This window comes from Bactrocera dorsalis, chromosome 2 (genome assembly GCF_023373825.1).
Source record: "Bactrocera dorsalis isolate Fly_Bdor chromosome 2, ASM2337382v1, whole genome shotgun sequence".
Lineage (NCBI taxonomy): Eukaryota > Metazoa > Arthropoda > Insecta > Diptera > Tephritidae > Bactrocera > Bactrocera dorsalis.
In genome coordinates, this window is record NC_064304.1 from 32,794,343 (window position 1) to 32,818,255 (window position 23,913).

The following is a 23,913-nucleotide window of genomic DNA, read 5'->3' on the forward strand; positions in this document are numbered from 1 at the left end:
AGAAAGCAGTCTGCCTACCTCGCAACGTTACCATCGACCACAACACGTGCGGGATGGGTAGATACCGAGAGAAAGAAGCGAGACGCATTTGCAAACAGAAAAAGAGAGAGGCCGAAATGCGTAAGTATGAAGAGCTTGATAAGCTGTCCGATAGGGGTAATGCTCGAAAATTGTATGATAAGTTGCGGCGACTAACAGAAGGTTTCAAGACTGGAGCATACTCTTGTAGAACCCCCAGATGTGATTTAGTGCCTGATGCCCAAAACGCAGTGAAAAGATAAAAACAGGAGATGATGAACCAGATTCCCCAATCGATGATGATGGACCAGACGTTGCATTGCTTGACCAAAAATATGTAAGGTTCTATCGAGAGTATTGAGTTAACAAACTGATTGGACCTTATCAGGAAAGTAGGTTAGAAGTAAAGTCCTCTCCGAACGAACGAACGAAGAGTCACTCATCATCCCCGCCCTGTTATATGATGCAAAACATGGATGATGACGTCATCTGATGAGTAGACGTTACGAGTTTGCGAGAGTAAAGCTCTGCCGAAGATTTATGGTACTTTGCGTATTGCCAACGGGGAATACCGCTATCGATGGAACAATGAGCTATGTTCGTGGTGTCGACAATGTTGACATTACTTCATCACATTTGAGTGCCAAATTGTTAGACAAAAAGCGAAAATTTATTAGGTAACGATGCTGACTAGCGGGCTTTCATTACGCCTACTCGTATAATCTTATTCTCCTAAATCGATGGAGCTATTTAATATTAATTTTGGTATTTAAAATATGGCATTCAGGTGAATGCGCTGAGCGATTTTACTTAAAAAATACACTGTGCTTAAAGCAACGCTAAGGAATATTTGTACCAATATTCATCAAGATACACAAATTTTTACGACAGTTGAGAATTATCCAGACAAACGATTTAATAAATGGCCGAAAAAACAGGCATTTGAAAATTAATCTATAGTAATTATGCTAGCCACTGTAATAATTTTATAAAAAAATATACGTAATATAAGCCTTTCCCAATTTTTTTATGGGATACAAACAATTGCATGGTTAACAAAAAAGAAATCTTATTAGAAGTTATCTTGGTGCTTAACCGAATCAAATGCTAGTATTAAATATATAAAATATTAATTACTTAATTTGTATTACTACATCACAAAATCCACCTTCTTTGCTCATGCACTCGCAATATTAATCGCCTAATCTCGTCGCAAACTAATGGTCAAGGGTTATCGCGCTTGGCTTCGAGTACAGCTTGAGCTTACAGCTGCTGAAGCGTTTTGTTGCCTTCTCGATTTCAGTAGCAAACGGAATATCAGCAAGATTAGTGCGCTAACAAAGTTCTTGAAGAACTGAAAACTACTAGGTTATTCTAGCATATCTACAACAACATCTACCTCAGAAAATAAACAACATGCGTAGTTTATCGCTCTTACACTTGACCTTGGGTATTTTACTCTGTCTGCTTGCTGCAGATAAATCCGCTCTTGCATTACGCATTAACATCCGTACTACTACACCGGCAACAACAACAGCCAATACTGAGGCAACTAGCACACCATCGTCTCGACTCATCATTATCAACAACAACGTACCAAACATCGATGCCAGCTGCATGGTACGCTATAAGTGTACCGCGAAATTGAAGGGCGTTACAGTGGCGCCCAGACCTTGTACTAAATACTGTGTGAAATTCATTGAATGTCCGAATGCAGCGAAGGTTGCCGGTTCGGCTGGTCAGTGCTTCGAGCTGGAAGAGGGCGCACTTCGCCAAAAATATGAAGGCGCGACGAAGCAAGGCAGTACAGTGCCGCTAATGGAGGTGGCTATGATAGATTTCCCTTGCCGTCCTGGTTTTCTGCCAGATGACTTGGGCCGCTGTCGTGAAGTATGGTGAAACGTTTTCCCCAGTGTTTGTTTGAACTTTGTTATTGTGCCCAAAATAAAGTCTTGAATGTTTTTGTGGTGAAAAATTATCAGTTCTATTTTAATTTTGAATCGAAGTGCTTACATACGAACATAACAGATTATTTTCTGTTTCTTGCTGTTAATCACGAGGTTGGTCGAGTCTTATCGCGTCTGCATGTTCAAAAAAGCTCAAAAACAAACTGATTGTGCGAAAAACCCAAACAAAATTAATAATTCTCTTAGAGGAAAAGGGAGGACACAAACTGATTAAGACGAAGAAAAATTGCGAAATTGTCTAACAAACTGTTGAATGTGAAAAGCTTGAAACAATACTTCAGTCATTCAAAAATATATATTTTTGGATTTTTGAGAGAAAAAACAAGTAAGGAAGGGCTTAAGTTACCGAACATTTTTACTCTCGCATGATAAAGTGATAATCGGGATTTATTTATTCGTCATTTACATATTTTATTTTGCTGTAACAATTAATTAGATTAGTAGTTCTTGAAATATGGTTTTTCAAGGAAAGAAGTCGACGCCACGCCTATTTTCAATTTTAAAAAAAGCCTTCACACTCTGCCATTACAACGTAAAATTTAGTGTTTCTGAGACTTGTTAGTCGGTTAACGCACTTTTAGTGATTTTCAAACTAAAGCGTGTATGGGAGGTCGTGGTGAAACCGATTTCTTCCATTTTTGAACTGTATATGGAAATGCCTGAAGGAAACGACTCTAAATTCACGTTTGCGAAGACATATCTGTAGTAGTTTCCGAGATATGTACAGAAACTTAGTAGTAATAAATAATCTTTTGTGATAAAAATTACGTCCAAATATGCTCTTATTAATGCGATCCTTTGTGCCAAATTTCACTTTAATATCTTTATATAGCGAAGTTTTGTTATGACACTTTATGGGGTTTCGGTTTTCGCCATTTTGTGGGCGTGGCAGTGGGCCGCTGAGTATAATAAAATCGGCTATATGCTATTTAGTTCACATAAAATTTTAATAAAATAGTGGATTTTTACTTAGCAAAATCTACCGGATCTCACTCTGATATTTCTGGAACTCAACAGTCAATGATAGGAAGTCATAAAGCATTCAAGGAAGGAAGTCGAGAATAAGAACAGATGATAGATACATACAAAATTTGAATTTGTACAACGATGCAAGTCCAACAGACTTGTTAGCCAGTAACTTAACAGTTTAAACTAAAGCGTGTGAATCCGATTGAACAATTTATTATGGAGAACATAGATGTAATAAATAATCTTTTTTGGTAAAATTAGGGGTAATGTGTATTAATTTCGATTTTAAATAAAACAGAAAAATCATCGATTTCGACCACAGCGAAGTTATAATGTCATACATGTGTCGATTTTTATAAGTTTAAAAAGGCTATGAAAGACACTCTGATTGATTCTACATCTCGTTGTTTGTTCACAAAAAAATATTTTTTTTTGACTCCATGTCGAATTCAACGAAAAAGGAGTCATGAAAATTTGGCTCCACTAAGAACTGATGGATGTGCAGAAGTAGAGAACAAAATTTTTAATTGTATCCAAACTAATATAGTTGATGTTGTAACGGTTATCAAGTCCTCTTTACGGTTGTTGAGGCTCATATAATTTGTCATGGAGGGCTTCCAACAGTACGCCCAGGAAACTTGCTGCTCGACGTGGGGTAGGACCATAGGGATACCCCCATCAGATGTGTAGGGTTCGTTGGGCAGGAAAAGAGGGTTTAAAGTTATTCTGGCACTTGTTACATGCTGAACATTAATTTTGCTAAGGATTTCTGTATGAGAACCTGCTAGAGGTTCTCTCGATTCTTCTCATCTCGTTGTCTGCAACGGATGGTAGTTTCCATAGCCGATCTCCGAAGGGCAATTCACTTATAAGGTGCTGGTGAAAATGTTTTTGGCTCCATTGTGAAATCGAATGTGCATTTCTGAAGTTATTTGCGTCCGAAGTCTTGCCAGCGTATTTTTTTCACAGCTTTGTTGTAATTAACTCAGCAAGAGTGTATCTTGATGTCCCTAGAAGTCGGTTTGGCGATGAAGCTCCATCAGAGACCAGTGTTTATCGATGATATGGAAAATTTAATTTTGTCGAAAATTATATTTAAAGGACAAAATGTGACACATGTGAAAAATCGAACTATTGTGTGTTAGTAGAACTAGCAGTTTTCATGTTGCTTCGCATACAATTGTCAATCATCCAAAAAAGGTTCGAGACATATTTTAAAAAACGACAGCGGTGCTACGAAACACGTCTATGACATCGGGAAGGGTGATAAATCGTGGATTTACGCATAATAAGGACGATGAAGTCATGTGTAGAAGTTCCCGCAAGTGAGGAAAGTTCTCTGATTGCCATTCACTTGGTATAAGGGAACTGTGGGACGGCACAGTGACGGAGGGAAGCGAGACGCATTTGCAGACAGAAAAAAAGAGAGGCCGAAACATTGATGAATTATTAAATATTTCTGTGAATTTAAAAACCTGTTATTACCTAAAAGTCTGAGTCCGATAATATGAAGAAATCATAGATGATAATATAATCGTCTGGCATACGCTGTGTGCGACAAAAACTTTTAATCGCACTAATTTCACCAGCTATTAATACACTAACCGAGTGATTAATTACCGGAAAGATCTGCATACAACAAATAATAAAGAAGCCACGTTTCATTTACATCTATTGTGTTCTTTTATTCATGTATTTATTCATCATTTATACATACATATATATTTATATATATATATACATATACTGTATATAGTATATAGCTTAAGTTTTTTTTATCCGTAATCATGCTTACTTACACATACACATACATATTTATGCAATAATAGTATTAATTATAATAATAACACAATAATTTTAATATTTAAATGTAATTACTTGACTCATTTCGTGTTGTTCTTATTAAGTAATTAATTAAATCTCATTTCATTACATTTAATCAATCATTTCTGTATGTTTGCGTGTATGTTTTACAATACAAGATAGCTAAGACAACAACTTTGGTTCGTTTGTTTGGTTGCCGGTGCAGCTAATGGCGTCACATATGTATGTACGCGTTTATATACATAACTTTATATTGTATATAATGTTGCCATATTTTATTTACTTATAAAATACAGTTATTACGCGCTATATAATTATGCAAATATTAGTGTAATTACATTTCACCGCGTGTGTGTTATTACTCGGCTTTTTCGGGTGGGGTCTCAGTGTGTGTAAAGGGGGAGTGTGCATGTGTGTGTGATTTTAAGGATGTATGCGTGTCTATTTCACGGCAAAATTAATGTCGATAATTTAAATAAATGTTATTTACAGTTTGTTCGTTTTTGTTGTAATGTAAGTTAAATCACTGCTGAGTGAAATAAATGGCAAAACTAAATGCTAAAGGAAAGAGCGGATTATTATTAAAATAATTTCATTTTACTTTATTTCATTAAATTTTATTTTATTCTTTAATTTTATGTTATTTTATTTAAATTTGTTAAATTTAATTTTACTGTATTTTTTTTTTAATTTTAATTTATATTTTCTATGTTATTCATTTTATTTTAATTTTACTTAAAAAATTTAAAATTAATTAATTAACTAATTTTAATTTTAATTAAAAAATATTAAAATTTTTAAAAATTATTTTATTTTAATTTTAATTAAAAAATATTAAAATTTTTAAAATTTATTTTATTTTAATTTTACTTTATTAAATTTAATTAATTAATTAAATTGATTTTAATTTTAATTGAAAAATATTAAAATTTTTAAAAATTATTTAATTATTTTATTTTAATTTTACTTTAAAAAATTTTAAATTAATTAATTAATTAAATTGATTTTAATTTTAATTAAAAAATATTAAAATTTTTAAAAATTATATTTAATATTTTATTAATTAATTAGTTAATTAAAAATTAAAGATAATTAAAAAAATTAAAAAAAAAAATTAAATTAATTAATTAAATATTTTTTATTTAATTTTTTTTTATTAGGTTATATTAGATTCAATGTCTGATCCAGGTATCGAACTTGTACTAATATATGGAAATCTTTCTGAAGCTACATAAATAGAGTCCCTGTATCTGCTTTAAAGTCAGCTAAGCGTCTAGTGGTCCAAATAAATTTGCTCAAGGCTTTAGTTTCTATTCTCATCAGCTTGGTGGGATGTCTAAAAGCCAGAGCTCCGTAGTCTTTCAGCCTTGTTTTCGTGGTACAATGAAGAAGATATGTTGAGATGTTTGCACCTTGTCTTCTTCCGTACAAATACTTCACCTGGAATTCAGCAGGATTCTCAATTTTTGAGTATGGTTCTCCTCGCGGGCCGTTAGAACTCACACAACTAGGGTGAGGTTAGCAAATAGCACACACGATCTCTTGCGTTTGCTCTTGGGCTAAAGGGATCTTGCGGCGGCGATTGTGCCGAGGGTAGCACAGTGCTGGCCAAGCTCCTGTGAAGCTCAGCTATTTAGTAGTAGAACACGCGAGGTAAATACAGCATCAAAACGTTTACATTCTGCTGTTAGCGGCACTACGAGGCCTTCTCTGCAGAATGGCACTAAGTGCCATGGTTGTTGTGGAGCTAAGTGTAACACAAATGCTGATAGCGTTCGAGGTTCCTTGCAAATGTAGTTTTTTCCACAGCCCTCCACCACACAGCCAGAGAACTACTTTTGGTGTGTGACTCCACCTTTTGACTCCAGAGGAAATGCTTGTCCACACCTCAATGAGCGCTAAATAGTTCACCAGATCTGCAGTATGAAGGGGGATGTTTACCAAGCACAGAAATGTTGCTTCCAGAATCTCATATATGCTACTTAAGTTACCTTGCTTGTGGGTTATTGCTGAGATAGATACCCTTGCGTTCACTGGTACACAGTGCACAAGCATTTTCCTTTGACCGCAAGTGCTCATCGTCCTCAATTTTTTTATCTCATTATATGATTTTTTTTTATTCTCTGTTCTGCTTTATTTCTCAAGTTTTAATTTATTTTTTTTTGTTATTTTTATTTTTATTAATTTTTATTTATTAATTTTAATTAATTATTTTATTTTAGTCTTGACATATAAAACAGGACCACATTTTATGACATTTACTTTTTAAATTTTATTCTAGATTTGTTTTATTTAAATTAATTAATTTTTTTTTAGTCTTATATCTTTTAATTATCCATTTTTCTTTATAATAATATTTAATTTTTTTAATTTATTTTATTTTATTTTATTTTTTTCAATTATTTCTTAATTTATTTTTTAATTTTTATACTTTATTTATTTTGTTTTATTTTACTTTATTTTATTTTAATTTATTTTATTTTACTTTATTTTATTTATTTTAGTTTTATTTTATTTCATTTTATTTTATGTTATTTTATTATAGACAATTTTTAATTTATTTGTTTAACGGCATACAATTTTATAATTTTTTTTTTCAAATGCTTAGCTAAAATTATTAATTTTTTTTATTAGTTAATTTTATTTATATATTATTTTACGTTAGTTTAATTATTGAAATAAAAGTTTATTTATTTTAATTTCTTATTTATTTTTAATTTAATTTCATATAATAAATTTTATCTTATTATATTTCAATTAATTTTATTCAAAGTCAATATAATTCCAAATTAATTTTAAACACATAAAAAGTAACAAAAAACTACACGTTAGTTTCAAAACAAAAAACCTAGCATTTGCAAAATTACTTAGTAAAAATATTCCACGCCAAATTTTTAAAATAACATGGAAGCATATGCTGGCGAATAATTATTTTATTTATATTTATTTATACAGTTTTTAAAAAAAATTATAAATTAATGAAAATTAGCTAATAAAAATTATTTGCCATACATTTTCATTATTCATGATTTTTTAAATGAAATATTAACGCCAACTAATTGCTGCTTTAATTTTTGTTCACTTCGGCATTAATTACATGAAATTACTTTTTCCCACGCGTGTGCTTACATTTATGATTAGTTTTTTATACAAATTTGTCTATGTTTAATTAATTATTTTTTATGATTTTTTCATCTTTGGTTTCTTTGCTTTGTCTATGTTTACATTCACTATTCTCAGCTGCGTTTATTACAATTTCAATATTTATGATTTCGTGTTGTTGTCTTTGCGAAATTTCTAAAGTGCATTTTAATCAAAGTGAAATGATTTTTTTCTATTTTCACGCATTAATTTAGTCCGCTTTGCTTATGCGTTGCCATGGGCCTAAGCAAAAACACACACCACAGTTGCCATATTCGCTTGATTTCATTTGATAAAGCGACTTTGTTTTGCGCTAAACTTTGGTTGTTGTTCTTTTTGTTTTTGTTTTTTTTTTGTCTATAAGTATGTGTCAAAATTCACATAAAAGCGCTGCTTTTTACATACGCTTTTCTGATTTTCTGTTTTTGCTTTTTTTGTTGTAAAGTTGCTTATAATTACATATGTATTTACCGTTTCTTTTTTATATGTGTATGCGCGTGTGTTAATTACTTACAAACTAGCCGCAATATACAATAATACATTAATAATTATGAGCTTTGTATGGCTCCAAATGTGCCGCCATCGCCGTTACTACATACATAAATAAATATAATATTTATTATTTCCATTTAATATTTTTTTTTTTATAAGACTATTTTTTTTTTGCTTTTATTTACGGTGACTTAAAATGCTATTTACAGTGTTTATTCAAATAAATTACGAACTTGTTGAGTAAAAACTATTTCAAAGTTCATTAAATTTGCGTCTACAAGCGGAAAATGCTCCTTTTTGCTACTTTTATCAATAAAACTCTGTTTGCTGGTGGTACGCTTTTTATCTAACTCCACGCACACACAGGCACACGCCATCACAAATGTGTGTATGTGTGTTTGGTTGCGTGTGCGTCGAGTATTTCGGTTTCATTTCACTAATATTTCTATTTCTATATATGTATATGTAAGTGGTGTTCTTTTAATTGTAAAAAGTCGTGTGCATGTGTGCGGAAATTGAAATTTCCAATTCTATTTGAATAATCTCAGTGACCTTAGCTCTATGGAATATGTTTTATTTTAAAATTTATTTTATTTACACGTTTCTACTATCTAATCTTTTTTTATTACTTAAATCAACACTCTGTATTTACAATTTATGTGACATACTTTCAGGCCTTTCAGACCGCTGCTTAATTGAGTCAATTAGCATTTTTCTGCCATGTCTTTTAGTGTAGACAATTTGGTAATTGACTAAATTGAATAATTGTCTGAAATGCTTCGTTATCGCATGAGATAAAAAAAAAATTATTTATGAAAAAAATTGATCACCATCCACACAGATCGGCATATGGCTTGAATTTGCAGGATTGAGGCAGTTATTGTGAAAGAACATATATAATTTCGTTACAATTTTTGACGCTGAAAAGTCGAAAAATTTTTCAGATTTTTTTCTTTCGAAATAGTTTGGTCAGAAGTAGGTTTGGCCAGAAGTAGGTCTGTAACTAAAATATAGATAATTTCAAGCTATAATCCCGAAGTTTTTTAAAAATTACGGAGCGTAAGAACTTAAGAATCCGGATAGACACATCTGAAGATAGTTATCCAGATTTCGTAAATCCTCTTGAATTATACCAAGAGGTAAACTGTTTAGTGCCCAAAATGGCTATATCAACAGAACATCAGTCAACAATGCTTTGCTTGCTTTGCTCGTTGTAGTATCATGGTTAGAGAGATCTCTTATCCGCAAAGAATTTTCTGTAGTCACCTTTCTCGAAATCGAGGAGGTTTTTCAACAATAAGCGACCAGAGGCAGTGGTTAAAGTCTCCAGCAATTCATGTATAGTCTTGATTGCGACTTACCGGTTGGTGCGAAGTGGGATAGTGGAAAGACATACTTGAAGGTTAACTAGGGCATCCCAATGGGCGGGGTACTTTCCCTAATGCTTTGGATCTTGGTGAATGTTCCTATGGTTAAAGTGAAATATATCAATACCATTCAAGAGCTAACCGAAGGGTACCTCAGTGTGATACCCAACTGGGCGAATAGAAGCGGCTTAGAAGTCAACCCAAGTGAAACTGAAATTACTAGGAGAAATAAGTTCCCTGACGTAGCTCTCCCCTTCTTTGGAAGGTCACGTCTTCAAACTATTGATAAATTGAAATACCTAGGACTTATTCTTGATAGAAAAGAGACCAATTTTTAAGGAGAGCATAAAGAACGATTGCTTATACTGCTGTAGAGGCGCCAAAAGGGAAGGGTGGGAACTCTCACCAAAGGTCGTGTTTTGGCTCTACGAAAGCGTAGTCAGACTCTGTGTTGTTTATGCTTTGGAGCTATCTAAAATTTAGTTTGACTGACTCTTCAGGAAGAAAGTTACAAAAATATATTTTACACTACTAAAACTTGTTTCCTACTGTCATCTTCTGCGACAAATAGAACATAAAGTTATATGTATATGGTATTCCAACTTCTATAGGAATATAAATCTATAAAGATAGACACAAATATTGTTGTCCTCAAATATAAAAAGTATGCTTGTGATATCTATACATTTCAGACAGCGTGCCCAATTAAGTCAATTAGCAAATTCTCTACACTGTTGCATTAGTTGCTGATTAACGCAAAAAATCTGCAGTCTGAAAAGCCTCATCAACCTCATATTCACTGAAAGTATTTTATGTTCAAATATACTTTGTTAATTAAATAATGAAAACCGTAAGCCGATAGTAGTCGCTTAATAATGAACCCTCTGACTTAAATTTCGCTTTAGCTCCTGCTCTTTATTACCTCTCATCTCGCAAAAATAACCATTGAACAAATTAATTAAACAGCTCTTGACTCGCAACGATAACGTAATTGCGGTTTTAAAATTTGATATTTTTTTCTGCTGATACTTTCAATCATTTGCGGTTTTTCTGCTTATCGCAATAAATTTGTTTCCTTACTTTATCTTAATCTACATTTTCCACGTTATTGGTATCTTTCTGCTTCAACTTTTTGTTTTTTTTTTTTACTTGACCCTTTGCTTATCACTTAAATTGAAAATAAATAATCAACAAAAGCATCGAATTACATTTCTTACGTTAAATTAATTTGCCGCCCACGAAGCTGCACACATACTCATTAAGACGCGCGCGTGTTCGTTTCGCTCGCTTATCCCACGTTGAGGCAAATTTGTCGCTGATGTCTGCGCTGCAGCAGGCAACTCGCCGCGATGGCGAAGAACGCACACCATGCCATGGTTCGGCTATGCGTGAGCGTTGGCAATTGCGTGCTGCCGGTGGCGGCGGAATTGCTGCGCGACTTGGAGCTGGCCACCACTTCAGCGTCCTCCGGCGGTATGTCCATGGTATTGCTGGCGACGATAAATTGAAAGATATCGCTGACCTGCAATCACAAACGAAAAAAGAGTAATGAAGTAAATGGACCACGCGTGAGTAAGACTGAAATAATTAATCGCTGCTCTATAAGAAAAGTAGTGAAGTGAAGTGTGCCGAGAAGAAGATCTCCACACACACAGCGTTTGGGAAAGACCCTCGCTACGCTTTGCGACATGGCAACTGAGATTTGTTGCGCTGCGAGTCGAAGGCAGTGCGCGTGCTGGCGCTAGTCGAAAGATTGAGATAAAGTATTTGAGTGAAGTGTACGATGTGCGTAAATAAAATTTATGCTTTGTTAGCAGCTGCGTTGCGGTCAGGCAGTCCTCGGTAGGGTGGCATCTCTGATGGAGAAACGCATAGCTCAGTAAAGGAAATGGTGGGCGGGATATAAGGAATATGAGTAATCTACAGCAGCTGAGTGCTACTACTTCACTCTTTAGTGCATATACAGTTATTTACTTGCTCTCCCTCCATACATACATATGAATCTTCATAATGCACGCATATAGTGTTTGTATGTGTATTGTGCTTACCTCATTCCAACCGTAGCTATTTTTCGCCTGCACTATCGCTTCGTAGTAAGCGCCAGGATGTAGATTCTTTATGGTATATGACATGATGTGTGTAAGTGGCTCCGATGCGGGACGATGTTCAGGTGTCAGTATGAAGTCATGCCATCTTCCTGGCTGTTGGAATGTGTCATTCATCTGCAAACAGTTGCGAGATAAAATATGAAATCTTATTATATGTATATCTACAATTGAGTGGAGGTAAAGTTAAAATTTTATTTATTATTCCTAGAAGTTGGTATATGTACATATATTTCACACATTAGGGTTGTCCGCAAAAATTGAATAATTTTCGGACTTCGTAAGATGGCAGATTTCCATATACAATTTTATCAAGTGAAATGTAAATATTTTCTTCCCAGATTAGTAACCACCCTAATGTGTATTAATCCAGAAAATACTGAATTTTACTCTACTGAAGATTGAAATACCCAATGTGTCCAAATCAGAAAAGCTAAGAGTAAAGTAAAATAAGTGAGCTGACTCTGAAGTCCTCGTATGATTTCGCAGAAAAAATGAGACTTTTTTCATTAAAAATTGAGACTTAGGGACCAAACTGCATTCTGCTGAACATAGTGGTTGATTCTAGTTTTTTTCTTTTGTTTCGGAATCTATATGAGACAAGATTACTAAGAATCGCTCTTTTACAATACAAGCTTCTTTTGAATTGACTCTGTATCTTCTAATATTGTGTTTGAGCGAAAGTTTGTTCGTGTTTTACGAAACAGATGCTTTTTGAAGACAATCTGTTCTCAACTTACTCGTAGCGCAACTAGGTTATACCGCACTGAATACTTTCAGAGCTGAAGGTCCTTCAAGAATTCTAAAGAAAGAGCTTAAGTACCTTCTGATCTAACGAGCTGGCTCACTTGGGGACAGTTAAGAACTCAATTCCTCTAAGCTGCCCTAAAATAGCTCTTTCAGAAACTGCTTGAAGCAATGTACCCTAGAAGAACACTTTAAGCCTTGGAATACTAGCAACACAGGACATATCATGAACATCTGAGGATTGACTCAAAACATCTTATAAACCAAAGGGCCCTTAGTAGTAGTGTAAGGGTTACCACAGCTCACCTACCCTTAAGATACTACCTTTAGATTATACGAAAGCACTCTAGCAAAAACTGCTTAGAGACGAGTTCATTATGATCCTTAACTGGGAGCTTACGGGCTAACTATGCAGCTGTTAAATGGGGGACATCAAGGGGTATCCTGTCGGAGTTCGAAGTAAAGTGCTTGTTTTCTGACATGGTTGCTGTTTTCTCGTCTGAGTTTCATCGCATTTAAGCGACCATTATTGGTGCCGCGTAGTTAAGCACCGGCTGGCCGATTGCCTTGTATGTTGCCACCCACCCTTGTTGTTTTCTCGTGGATTTTGTTGCGGCTCTTTACCTTGGCAATAACTGCGGTCGTGTGAGGAGTAAGGAAGCACAGGCTGTCGAGATTCGAACCTAAAATTTTGGGATTATTGAGAGTCGAAATCTTGACGTCATGGACTGCAATATTAAGGTCAATTATGTACTCATTCGTCCAGTTTGTGAATATGGTCGCTGTAAACTTAGTACGGGAGACTTAGTACGTTTGAGTACACATCATTGATTCCACTGCGCGACATAACTATCAAGAAATCATCAGCGTACGAAGTGATAGAAATTCCTTCAGGTGGTTGCGGGAGTTTCGATATGTACATATAAGTCAAACAGTAACTGAGAGAGGACACCATCCCCTTTTTTAATTCTTCTCAGTTTGGAGTTTTTACCTCGAAATAGTAGGGATGATTGATGAACGCTCAGTTAGATCACAAATCACATGTTCAGTCTTGGAAGTTGCGTAGATTTTTCGATGTCCTCAAATAACGTTGTGTGATTGACTATGCCAAAGGCTTTTGACAAGTCCAGCGCTACGAGGAACGTTCTCCCGCCAGGTGGGTTTTGGTTAAAGCCATGAACTATCTGGTGGCTAAGCGCTGTGCACTTTTCAGAAGCCATACTGGTGACTTACTAGTGTAGAGCACAAGCTGAAGGAGTGAGTTTTGAGTCAGAATGCACTGTGTGAGCTTCATGGATCGTAAATCCTTCCGAGTTACTGGAAACTAATCTTTCCTGAAAAGCAAAAATTTGCGCCATTGCCCAAAGACGTTTTCAGGTATAAAAGTTTTTGCATTTCAGTCTTTAAAGAGTATATTATGCTGCTAATTTTGCTCTCAAAAAAGAGTGGGGTAAATTAAATTTCAGAAAGTAAACAGTATTTCATTTATTTGTATTATTGGCGACCTTAACAGCTATTTGGTAGCCCCATTATTAAAAAAAAATGTAATTAATATTACAGTAGTGAAAAATGTATTTTTTTAACTATTTTTTACTTTGTTCGCCAGCGCGTAAAGTCCTCGGGCAGCTGTCAACGATGGAAAAAATACACACACCGTCACGCTGCCCTGAATAATTGTCGAGCATTAATGAAGTATGTGATTAAAATTGTATTAAAACAGCGCCTGTGAGTTTAAATGCAAGCGAACACATGCAAACATGCACACACATGTGAAAATAAATTGCACACGAGTGTAAGCGATTTTGTGCCAGCAATATCTCAGCGACAAAACAAATGAGATTTTACGCAATTGGCGAAAACTGCAAGCGTTCCTTGCATCTACATGTGTGTGTATGTGTGTGTGAGTGCTTGAGTGCGTACGAAGCACCTGTGTGTGCGTACACCGGTGAAAATTGCACTTAATTATGGAAACTAAAATAAAAAAAAAATATCAGCGACATATACATATGTATATATGTAGGATAGTTGCGCCAACGGTGTTGTTTTTTTTTTTTTGCTTTTGCACACGGCAATATGAAATTAATAACAAAATGTAAAAGAAATTAATGAGATTTTCTTTTCAAAAAGTGTGGCAGCACACATATAATGTTGTTTGCGGCATGGTACACAAACCTACAGACCTATATAACTGCTTATATATCTATATGCATATAAGCATGTATGTGTGTATGTGCGTGCTGATTGGAAAATCGTAAAAGAGTTGCAGTGTAATTACAAAAACACAAACATGCTCACATTTACATGTATTTTTTATTGAAATTTGCTTTAAATAACCACCGTATCAATAGAAATCACGCACGCACACAGCTACATCATTGCAACAACCTGTAAGTGTGTGCTCATTAATAGCTTTGGCTGTGCGCTGCATGTTGTAAATCTTCCAGCAGCTTCTTACTGCTTCAGCTTCTGCTCATTAGTTGGCGGTATTGCTGATTTCTTCAATTAAAAACTTGCCTGTCATCAATTAATTTACCTCAAATAACGGGTTTTTAGTAACATATAAAGCAATTGAAACCATCGACTTCATTAGTTTATGCAAAATGTAACGGCTCAACGCCTGCTTTTTATCGGTAAACTTATGATTATCAATTTCTTTGCGATTTTAATGAGACTTCATTAACGAATTTCATGCAATGCATTGACATCAGCTGAATATTGCTTTTAATGAATCCACTTCGAGTGTGTCAACTTCGATTCCGAGTAAGTACTGTTGCCACAAATATTAAACGGTACTTAACAACGCATAATCGGACTCAAAATGTATGCAACTACTTTGAGGGAACGGTTTCGGTACTTGTAAATTGTATAATTAGAGCTTAATTATGCTTAATTAATGAGAATTTCTCATATTTCCACTCAATAATTGATTAATCACTCTTGCTTGTCAGGCCGAATATAATAGAAATGTGATAGAAATCTTCACTTGACATTATGAAGCTTCGAGAGCATTCAAAATATATTTTGTAAAAGCTTGAGTTGAAAGCTTATGTTAAAAGCTCATCTAAAGTAGATTAATGAGAGCTTTTTAGAAGTCTTTCAAATGTATTTTCCAATTAACTTCCTCAAGCTGGTGAATAGTTAAATACAGTCCGATCAAACTTTACTCGGACTCGTACATTTAAAAGCTTCGAGAGTATTTCAAGAATATTTTGTAAAAATTTGTGTTAAAATTTGATTTAAAGAAGCTTAGTAAGAGCTTTTTAGAAGCTTTTCAAAATTTATATGTCAATTAACTTAATTTAAAAATTCTCTAAAACATCTGTCTGATCCTCAAGCTGGATAATAGTAAAATGCAGTTGATCGCAGATGATGATCGGACTCGGAATCGGACTGGTACCTTTAAACAGCGCAAATCAAATGGATACAAAAACTTTTATCACAATTTTCCAATAAGCGCCAAGGTTAGGTTAATCTGGTAGGCCAATGAGCCACGCATAGACCAGTTTTGGTCCTTTGTGATACCAGATGGGGTTCAGTAAATTGGTCCATGGGAAGTAGTTACACTTTAGGATGTCTGCCGCGAATATTAACAGACTCTGTGGTCTCATTATCGATACCTCCTCCACTGTACACCAGATGTTTCCAGCGTTGTCTTGCGAATACGGGACAAGTGCACAATATATGATGTCTTGCACTGGACATTTCTTGCAGCCGTCTCCATCTGTCACACCCATTCTGCGGGCGTGTGTCGCCACCAAACCGGTCATGGTCCTACAATGTCTTCTACCGAGTGCCCATAAGAAGTGCGTGTATTTCCGATCTACCTTTAAACTTTTTTTTATATGACTTTGTTAGTTTTGCTTCCACGTAGAACATTCCATAGGGTTTTGCTTTTCTTTACCATGCTTCTGTCCAGATCGGCGTTTAGACAATGCATGGGTTTTCCAATGTTGATCATGTTTTCTTGTGTTAGTCGTACAACATTCTTGACAATCTTGTCTTCTATTTCATTGCCCTCTATGGTCTTGTGACCTGGCACCCATTCGAAGTGAAATTGCTTGCTTTTGTCAATATTTTCCACTGCTGCCCTGCTTCGCAAGGAACTTTTGGCCAATATGCCATACGAGGTTACCGCCTTGATTGCTGTTGGGCTGTCTACGTAGAGGTTGACTCTGGTATTGCTTGCAGGTGCACTAGAGGCCAGTTCCGCGGCTTTCGCAATGTCAAAGACCTCAGCTTAAAATATACTTCAGTGATCCGTCAACTTAAAAGCCTTATGCCTAACACTAGACAGTATGTCTCCGCACAAACTCCACCTTCCATTTTCGAGCTGTCAGTATAAATGTTTAGAGTATTACGTGTAGTAACTAAGTGCCAAGTTCATTGACGATGCTCAAAGTTTGTCCCACGATTTTTACCACGGAAAATTAAATGATCAACGAATTTACATAAAATTTTGTGTGTTCCAATGGGCAGTGCATGAAAATCCTCGTATTGGCATCAGAGAGATAGCAGAGGATCTCAACATTGCTCATAACGGAACTGAACACATTTTGGTTAATATTTTGGGCATAAAGCGAACCAACTTTACCCATGTATCAAAAGTGCTGAACCTTTTGTAAAAATGACTTCGAGTAGAGGTCGCAAAAGAGTTGCTAGACATCGTAACTGAGAGGCGTTGCGAATGAGCCGAAATCGGAAAAAATCTCGTCAAAATCGGTCAGAAATCATCGTTTTCTTGGATTACCACTGTGTGGTTCATCATGAATTCTGTACACAGAGTCAAAGGGTGGAGAGAGTATGTATACTACTTGGACATTTTGAAACGTTTACCACCCAAGACCCGATTTGGGGACAAAAGCTTCATGGATTTTTTACCACGTTAATACACCGCCACATTTTCCCGTATTATTGCGACTAGCACGAAGCAAGAGTCATTGCTCAGCCGGCGCTTTCGTACGACTTGGCTCCCTGTGACCTTTTTTGTGTTCTCGAAATGGACAAACTCGCTGCGGGGAACGCACCTTGAGTCCATTGAAAATAGCAAAAGTCATTTGCTAAACTTACAGAAGCCATGCCATCACAGCCGAGATTTATAGCAACTGTACAGAAAATGGAAATAATCGGTGGTTTGGTCCGAGAGAAAACCAATTTTGTAGCGGCAACGAAGATTTGTATAAAAATATGTGAAAAGTAATTTTTTTTCAGTCCGGGTGAAATTTGATCAGTTGGTAGTGTAATAAATGCGAAATACAACAGATTATTTACAATACCTTTATTTTGATCATGCAGTTGCTATGTAAGTTACATGCAATAGCGAGCTGTTCTGAAAGCTATGCCCGTCTGTACCATACAAACTCACCGATCAAAATCGAGATACTGTAGAGAACTTTTGTGTTTGTGAAGGGTGCAACCGAAGTTAATGTATTTTCTTGTTTTAATTAATTTTTACTTTTTTCGACAGGTGGCAAGGCTTCCAAAAAAAAAAAATTAAAATAAAACATTCATAAAAAATATTGACCAAAATTCCTTCAGATTGACACTCGCTTTGAAATTGTAGCGCGAAATTTTTTTCCTAGGTGGCAACATTATTTTTTTTAATGAACGGCGTTTGGTACATTATATAATTTATATTACTGTTTTTCTCAGAAACCATTTTGGGACTTTCTCAATCACACCACACAGTAGTAATTGGTACAGTCAGTCTTAAACTTTCCTCACAAGAAAAACGTTGCATAATTTGTCTGTCAGTATAAAGAGCCGATTTTTAATTGATATAAAAGTAAATGTTTTATATCTAAATTAAGTATGATTAAATGCTCACAAAAAGCAAGGCTTCTTAATTCGCATGCGTACTTAACCTCAATTTTTACTCGCACAAATATTTTTATCACCCACAATAACAGTGCAAATATATTTTATTTAGAAAAAAAGTACACTTTGCTAAACAAATACCGTAACCCATTTAATTACTAACATAAATCTGCATAATAAATAAACACTCAAAACCAGCTTACGGATAGGAGGACTACAGAAAGAAATATGCATGTATATTAGAGCGGGTCAGTTTAAAAAGAGCCCAAAAAACGGAAAAAACGCATATGTGGAAATGTTCAGCGGGTCATTATGGACAACTTGGCCTAAGGGAGTATGGGTCTCAAACCGCTTTAGAGCCAGTGATTTTAAACCTAGTTTTTTTAGGGATCAAACAAATTTGCTCGTCAGTTTTTGAGATATCCGAATGAAATTTAATCTCTAGGTGTATTTTGACATTCTATTGATCATTTCTTGAAACATCAAAGAACTATATCATATATCTTCTATACAGCCGATTATGCAGGTTTTTTAAACTTCGCTTAAAAACTCGCTCGAAACCGATTTTAGACCCGTAGTCTCTTAGGAAAAGTTGTTCAGAATGAGCTATAGAACATTTCCCGCATATGTGATTTTTCTATTTTTTTTTTTGGAATATTTCGCTCATGTGTGATTGCATTTTAAAAACGACCCGCTCTAACATGCACATACACACGCATCCAGTCATATGCACTTAAGCGCCGTGCCGGCTCGTATCGAGGTAAAACTAAGCTATGCCATAAAATGCTATAAAAATGAAATCGAAAAATAACTGTACTGTGGTTAAGCGCAATATTTGTTTTAACAAAAGCATAACGGAACAAATTACATAAGAAAAAGACAAAACAAAAAAAGTAACGAATGAAATAAAATCGCGTAACTAGAAAAGCATTTCAAACGTTCGCCATTTTTCGAAATTCCAATATTTTCGTGTGTTTTCGCTTTTACGCGCACAGTTTTCTTTTTTCTATTTTTTTTAAGTTTTTTTCTCTTTTTTTTGATTCTTTCTTTTTTTTTGTCTTTTTTATCGAACCAATAAAATATTGAGAAATAAATGGGTCAACGGCGTCGCTGTCAATGCTTTCGGTTTTTTGGCGAATTGCAGCTGCAATATTTGCAATTTACAGTTACCCTTTTAAAATGGTTGTGTGTATGTGTAAAGGCTAGCACACTAGTCGCTTTTCTTTATCTCTACTCGGAATTTATTTATTTGCACTAAAAATTTACACTCACACACACACGCATACGCAGGCAAATATTGCAACAATTTCACTTTAGTTGCACTCTTCTATGCTGACCATTTCGCGTTTGTTTACGTTTTGTTAGGTGCCTCATGTTTTATTTTTTACATTTTTCACCTTTTTCTGATTCGATTTTTAGCTAGTTTCGTTTATTCAACGTTCATTTCATATACAAATACACACACAAGTACATAGAGATACTCACCAATACACGCCGATAGAGCAGACGCACCTCCTGCAGCGGCGGATAGCTATCTATTTTCCATGTCAGATTGTAGCTGTCCGATGAGCGACCCCATTTCGGTGAGTAGAATTCAGCTGGGCCCGGGCGCCCAGACAGCTCCATGTACTTGCGCGAGCGTCCGAGTGAGTTATCGGCTACACAGCTGCAATGTAATTGGTATTTATTATTTATTTGTTATTTGTTATTGTTGTGAGTGTTGAGTGGATTAAAAGTAAAAAATAAAACGCTGCGATGAAGAGTGGAATTAAGCACAGCGCAAACAATAAGTAACTAATGTTAATAAATTTCAAGTAAATTCATATGTATGTACATATTTACCACATAGATATATAAATATATGTATAGGGTGATTTTTTAAGAGCTTGATAACTTTTTTTTAAAAAAAAACGCATAAAATTTGCAAAATCTCATCGGTTCTTTATTTGAAACGTTAGATTGGTTCATGACATTTACTTTTTGAAGATAATTTCATTTAAATGTTGACCGCGGCTGCGTCTTAGGTGGTCCATTCGGAAAGTCCAATTTTGGGCAACTTTTTCGAGCATTTCGGCCGGAATAGCCCGAATTTCTTCGGAAATGTTGTCTTCCAAAGCTGGAATAGTTGCTGGCTTATTTCTGTAGACTTTAGACTTGAAGTAGCCCCACAAAAAATAGTCTAAAGGCGTTAAATCGCATGATCTTGGTGGCCAACTTACGGGTCCATTTCTTGAGATGAATTGTTGTCCGAAGTTTTCCCTCAAAATGGCCATAGAATCGCGAGCTGTGTGGCATGTAGCGCCATCTTGTTGAAACCACATGTCAACCAAGTTCAGTTCTTCCATTTTTGGCAACAAAAAGTTTGTTAGCATCGAACGATAGCGATCGCCATTCACCGTAACGTTGCGTCCAACAGCATCTTTGAAAAAATACGGTCCAATGATTCCACCAGCGTACAAACCACACCAAACAGTGCATTTTTCGGGATGCATGGGCAGTTCTTGAACGGCTTCTGGTTGCTCTTCACCCCAAATGCGGCAATTTTGCTTATTTACGTAGCCATTCAACCAGAAATGAGCCTCATCGCTGAACAAAACACGCGCGCGAAACACATTTCGAACCGAACACTGATTTTGGTAATAAAATTCAATGATTTGCAAGCGTTGCTCGTTAGTAAGTCTATTCATGATGAAATGTCAAAGCATACTGAGCATCTTTCTCTTTGACACCATGTCTGAAATCCCACGTGATCTGTCAAATACTAATGCATGAAAATCCTAACCTCAAAAAAATCACCCTTTATGTATATATTTTGATGAAGCAAATTTTTTATTCCCATATTTTTTATTTTTTTATTTTTTTTTGCATTTTCCGACAAACTTCTGTCTTTTGATACCCTGTGGTCTAGTCCCTCAGGTTTTGAGATATCGATCCAAAATTTCACATACCTCCTTTTTGTTGTCAAAAGTTTTCAAAACTGCCGTTATTGGACCTCTTTAGCATGTAGCTGTCATACAAACTGACCGAACAAAAGCCAGATCTTGTATGGAGAACTTTTTTTATTTTACAATATATCTTCACGAAATTTGGCGAAAACTATCACCTAAGACAACAGTAAAATCTCTGAAATGCTATTTAGATCGGATACTTGTTGCAATATAGCTAGCTATGCAGTGACCGATCACGAATCATGTTCTTATATGAAAACTTCTTTATTTGTGTAGGGTATTACAGCTTCTGTTCAACCGCAGTTAACGTTTTTTCTTTTCTTTTTTAGCTGTCAGCCTTATTAATGTTTTTGGGGACAGTAATGGCGGCGTCAGGTGTATGTGTAAATCACGAACGAATGCTTTTTTCCTCATTTTATTTATTTACACGTGGAAAAAGGTCACCGGTTGCCTTAATAAATTATGGCCGTCAAATTGTTTTTGGCCACATTAAAGTTGTTGGCCTTAATTGTATATTGCCTGAGGCCTTTACTGGTTAATAATATATTGTATATTCCACAAAAGCAGAGATAAAATAAAATTAATAAGTTTTTACCAAACCAAACTACATTTTAAATACTTTTTTTTGTATAAAAAAGTTCGTTCAGGCATCTAAAGTGTGCAAAGTGGGTGGAAATTTTAAGGTTATATATTTTTTCGTTCGCAACTCATTGTATTTCTTAAAATTTTTAACTTATACTTCGCGTGTTTTTTCGAATAGGTAAGTTAGTAGTTGGTAGTATGTTCATCAGAATTTGACATACGCGCAGTTTTGTGAGGCTCTAATAGTGAATTCTTTGACTTTTACTGTGCCTGAACTTATTGAAGAAAGAAGTGCGATAATGCACCATCTCATACTGCCTTGGTTATGCGTAATCATCTCGCCACATTTTTAACTAATATCATGCCTCAACCACCGCATTCGCCTGATTTACCTTCGTGTAACTTCTGGCTATTCAGCAAATTTACATGACCACTCCGAGCAGTGGCCAGTACGTCAGGCACTCATTCCGGGACAAAAAAAAAAAACGTTATCAGTGAACCTCAAATTGATCCCAAAAACGTATTACTACCATCTTTGCATATTAAATTGGGTTTAATGAAGAATTTTGTTAAGGCAATGGACAAAAGTGGAAGAGGGTTCTTATGTGCGAAACAAAAATTTTCAAGAGTCAGTGAAGCAGGAATTAAGGAGGGCATATTTATGGGTCCGCAAATAAGATAATTAATGAAAGATAAAACATTTGAAGAAATGCTTAATGGAACTGAAATACGAGCCTGGAGTGCCTTTAAAAGCATTGTTAAACATTTGCTTGGAAATGTGAAAGCTGACAATTACAAATATCTTATGAGTGTACTACTTACTGCCTATAAAAAATAGGTTCTAGTTATAGACTCGTTGGAAAAATTAGCAGCAGATACTTTTAGCGCAGTCTTCAAAGGCCTTTTTTTGCTCTCAAAGGGCTCAACTTTTGAAAAAAATCTCGACCTTCATCCGTTCTTTGACAATTTCTCTTAAGTATTTAGCTTAACTCATTCCAAATTACTTTTACAATATTACCATTAATATTAATTTTCATCTGAGTTCAAGATCCACGAATGTTCAGAAACCCATACTGAGAAATATTTCATTTCAGCGATGGATCTTTTGCAAAGGAATATTCGAGTCCAAAATAAGAGACCTTTATTAGGGAACTTAGTGCACACCATTTGAGTACTCAACGATATAGAAATGGGAAAAGGCGATGACTTGGCACCTTCTGACGCGTTCAAAACAGCATTCATCTGTTTAGTTGATTCAAAGATTGCTTAGTAACCCAATATTTTTTTTTTTATTTTTTTTTTTATTAAAGCTTACATAATAAACAAATTATTATATAAACTATAGTACGCAGCACTAGCATCATAGGCTTTCGGCTGAGTAACCCAATATAAAAAAATCAAAATTATAAAAAATAATTTTAGAGAGTTTTGATATTTCATAATGATTCCACTTTCATAAAAGAAGAAACTCTATAATCTGGAAGGAATAAATAATTTTATAGCTGAGACCTCATTTTCAGAAATTGGCCGTTACTGGACCTATACGCTATTGGTCCACAACAACAATAATATATTTTTATGGAAAGCTTTTTCATTTCACGAGACAATAACACACTTTCTGAAGAAATTCCTTTAGATCGCATTTCTATAGAATATAGATATATTCGTTCACATATAAGTTGATCGATCGAAATCAGGTGTTTGTAATGAAAAATTTTTCAGTTGACAATCTCCGAGAAATTGTTCAGATCGATTCACTATAGCATATAGCTCTCATACAAACTGATGATCAAAATTCTTGAAAGGACCCGTTAGTATTTGTGAATGGTATTTTTGTTTCGAATAGCAAAATTTTTACACTCATATATCACTTTTTAATGAAAAATCTGTTTCAAAAAGCTGCCACAACACAGCTGATGGTTAAATACAGTATAAACAA

The 23,913-nt window shown here is 35.0% G+C and overlaps 2 protein-coding genes across 2 annotated transcripts in view; one reads left to right on the top strand and one right to left on the bottom strand.

Moving 5' to 3' along the window:
* Window positions 1-1,308: 1,308 nt before the first annotated feature.
* LOC105231818 (uncharacterized) lies at window positions 1,309-1,996 on the top strand. The gene has a single exon (XM_011213287.3). It carries the CDS (start codon window positions 1,435-1,437, stop codon window positions 1,915-1,917), a length of 483 nt encoding a protein of 160 aa, XP_011211589.2. The 5' UTR covers window positions 1,309-1,434; the 3' UTR covers window positions 1,918-1,996.
* Window positions 1,997-8,547: 6,551 nt separating this feature from the next.
* The window catches only part of LOC105231935 (neural cell adhesion molecule 1), a 246,667-nt gene continuing 231,301 nt past the window's right edge, over window positions 8,548-23,913 (bottom strand). The window contains exons 9-11 of the mRNA XM_049449667.1: window positions 19,930-20,110; window positions 11,827-12,000; window positions 8,548-11,300 (exon numbers count right to left, since the gene is read on the bottom strand). Coding sequence (XP_049305624.1) covers window positions 11,067-11,300; window positions 11,827-12,000; window positions 19,930-20,110 — 589 coding nt within the window. The 3' untranslated portion in view covers window positions 8,548-11,066. The remainder of the gene's footprint in view (window positions 11,301-11,826; window positions 12,001-19,929; window positions 20,111-23,913) is intronic.

Coding starts and splice junctions, on each gene's coding strand:
- LOC105231818 (XM_011213287.3), top strand. CDS start 1,435: ATGCGTAGTTTATCGCTCTTACACTTGACCTTGGGTATTTTACTCTGT.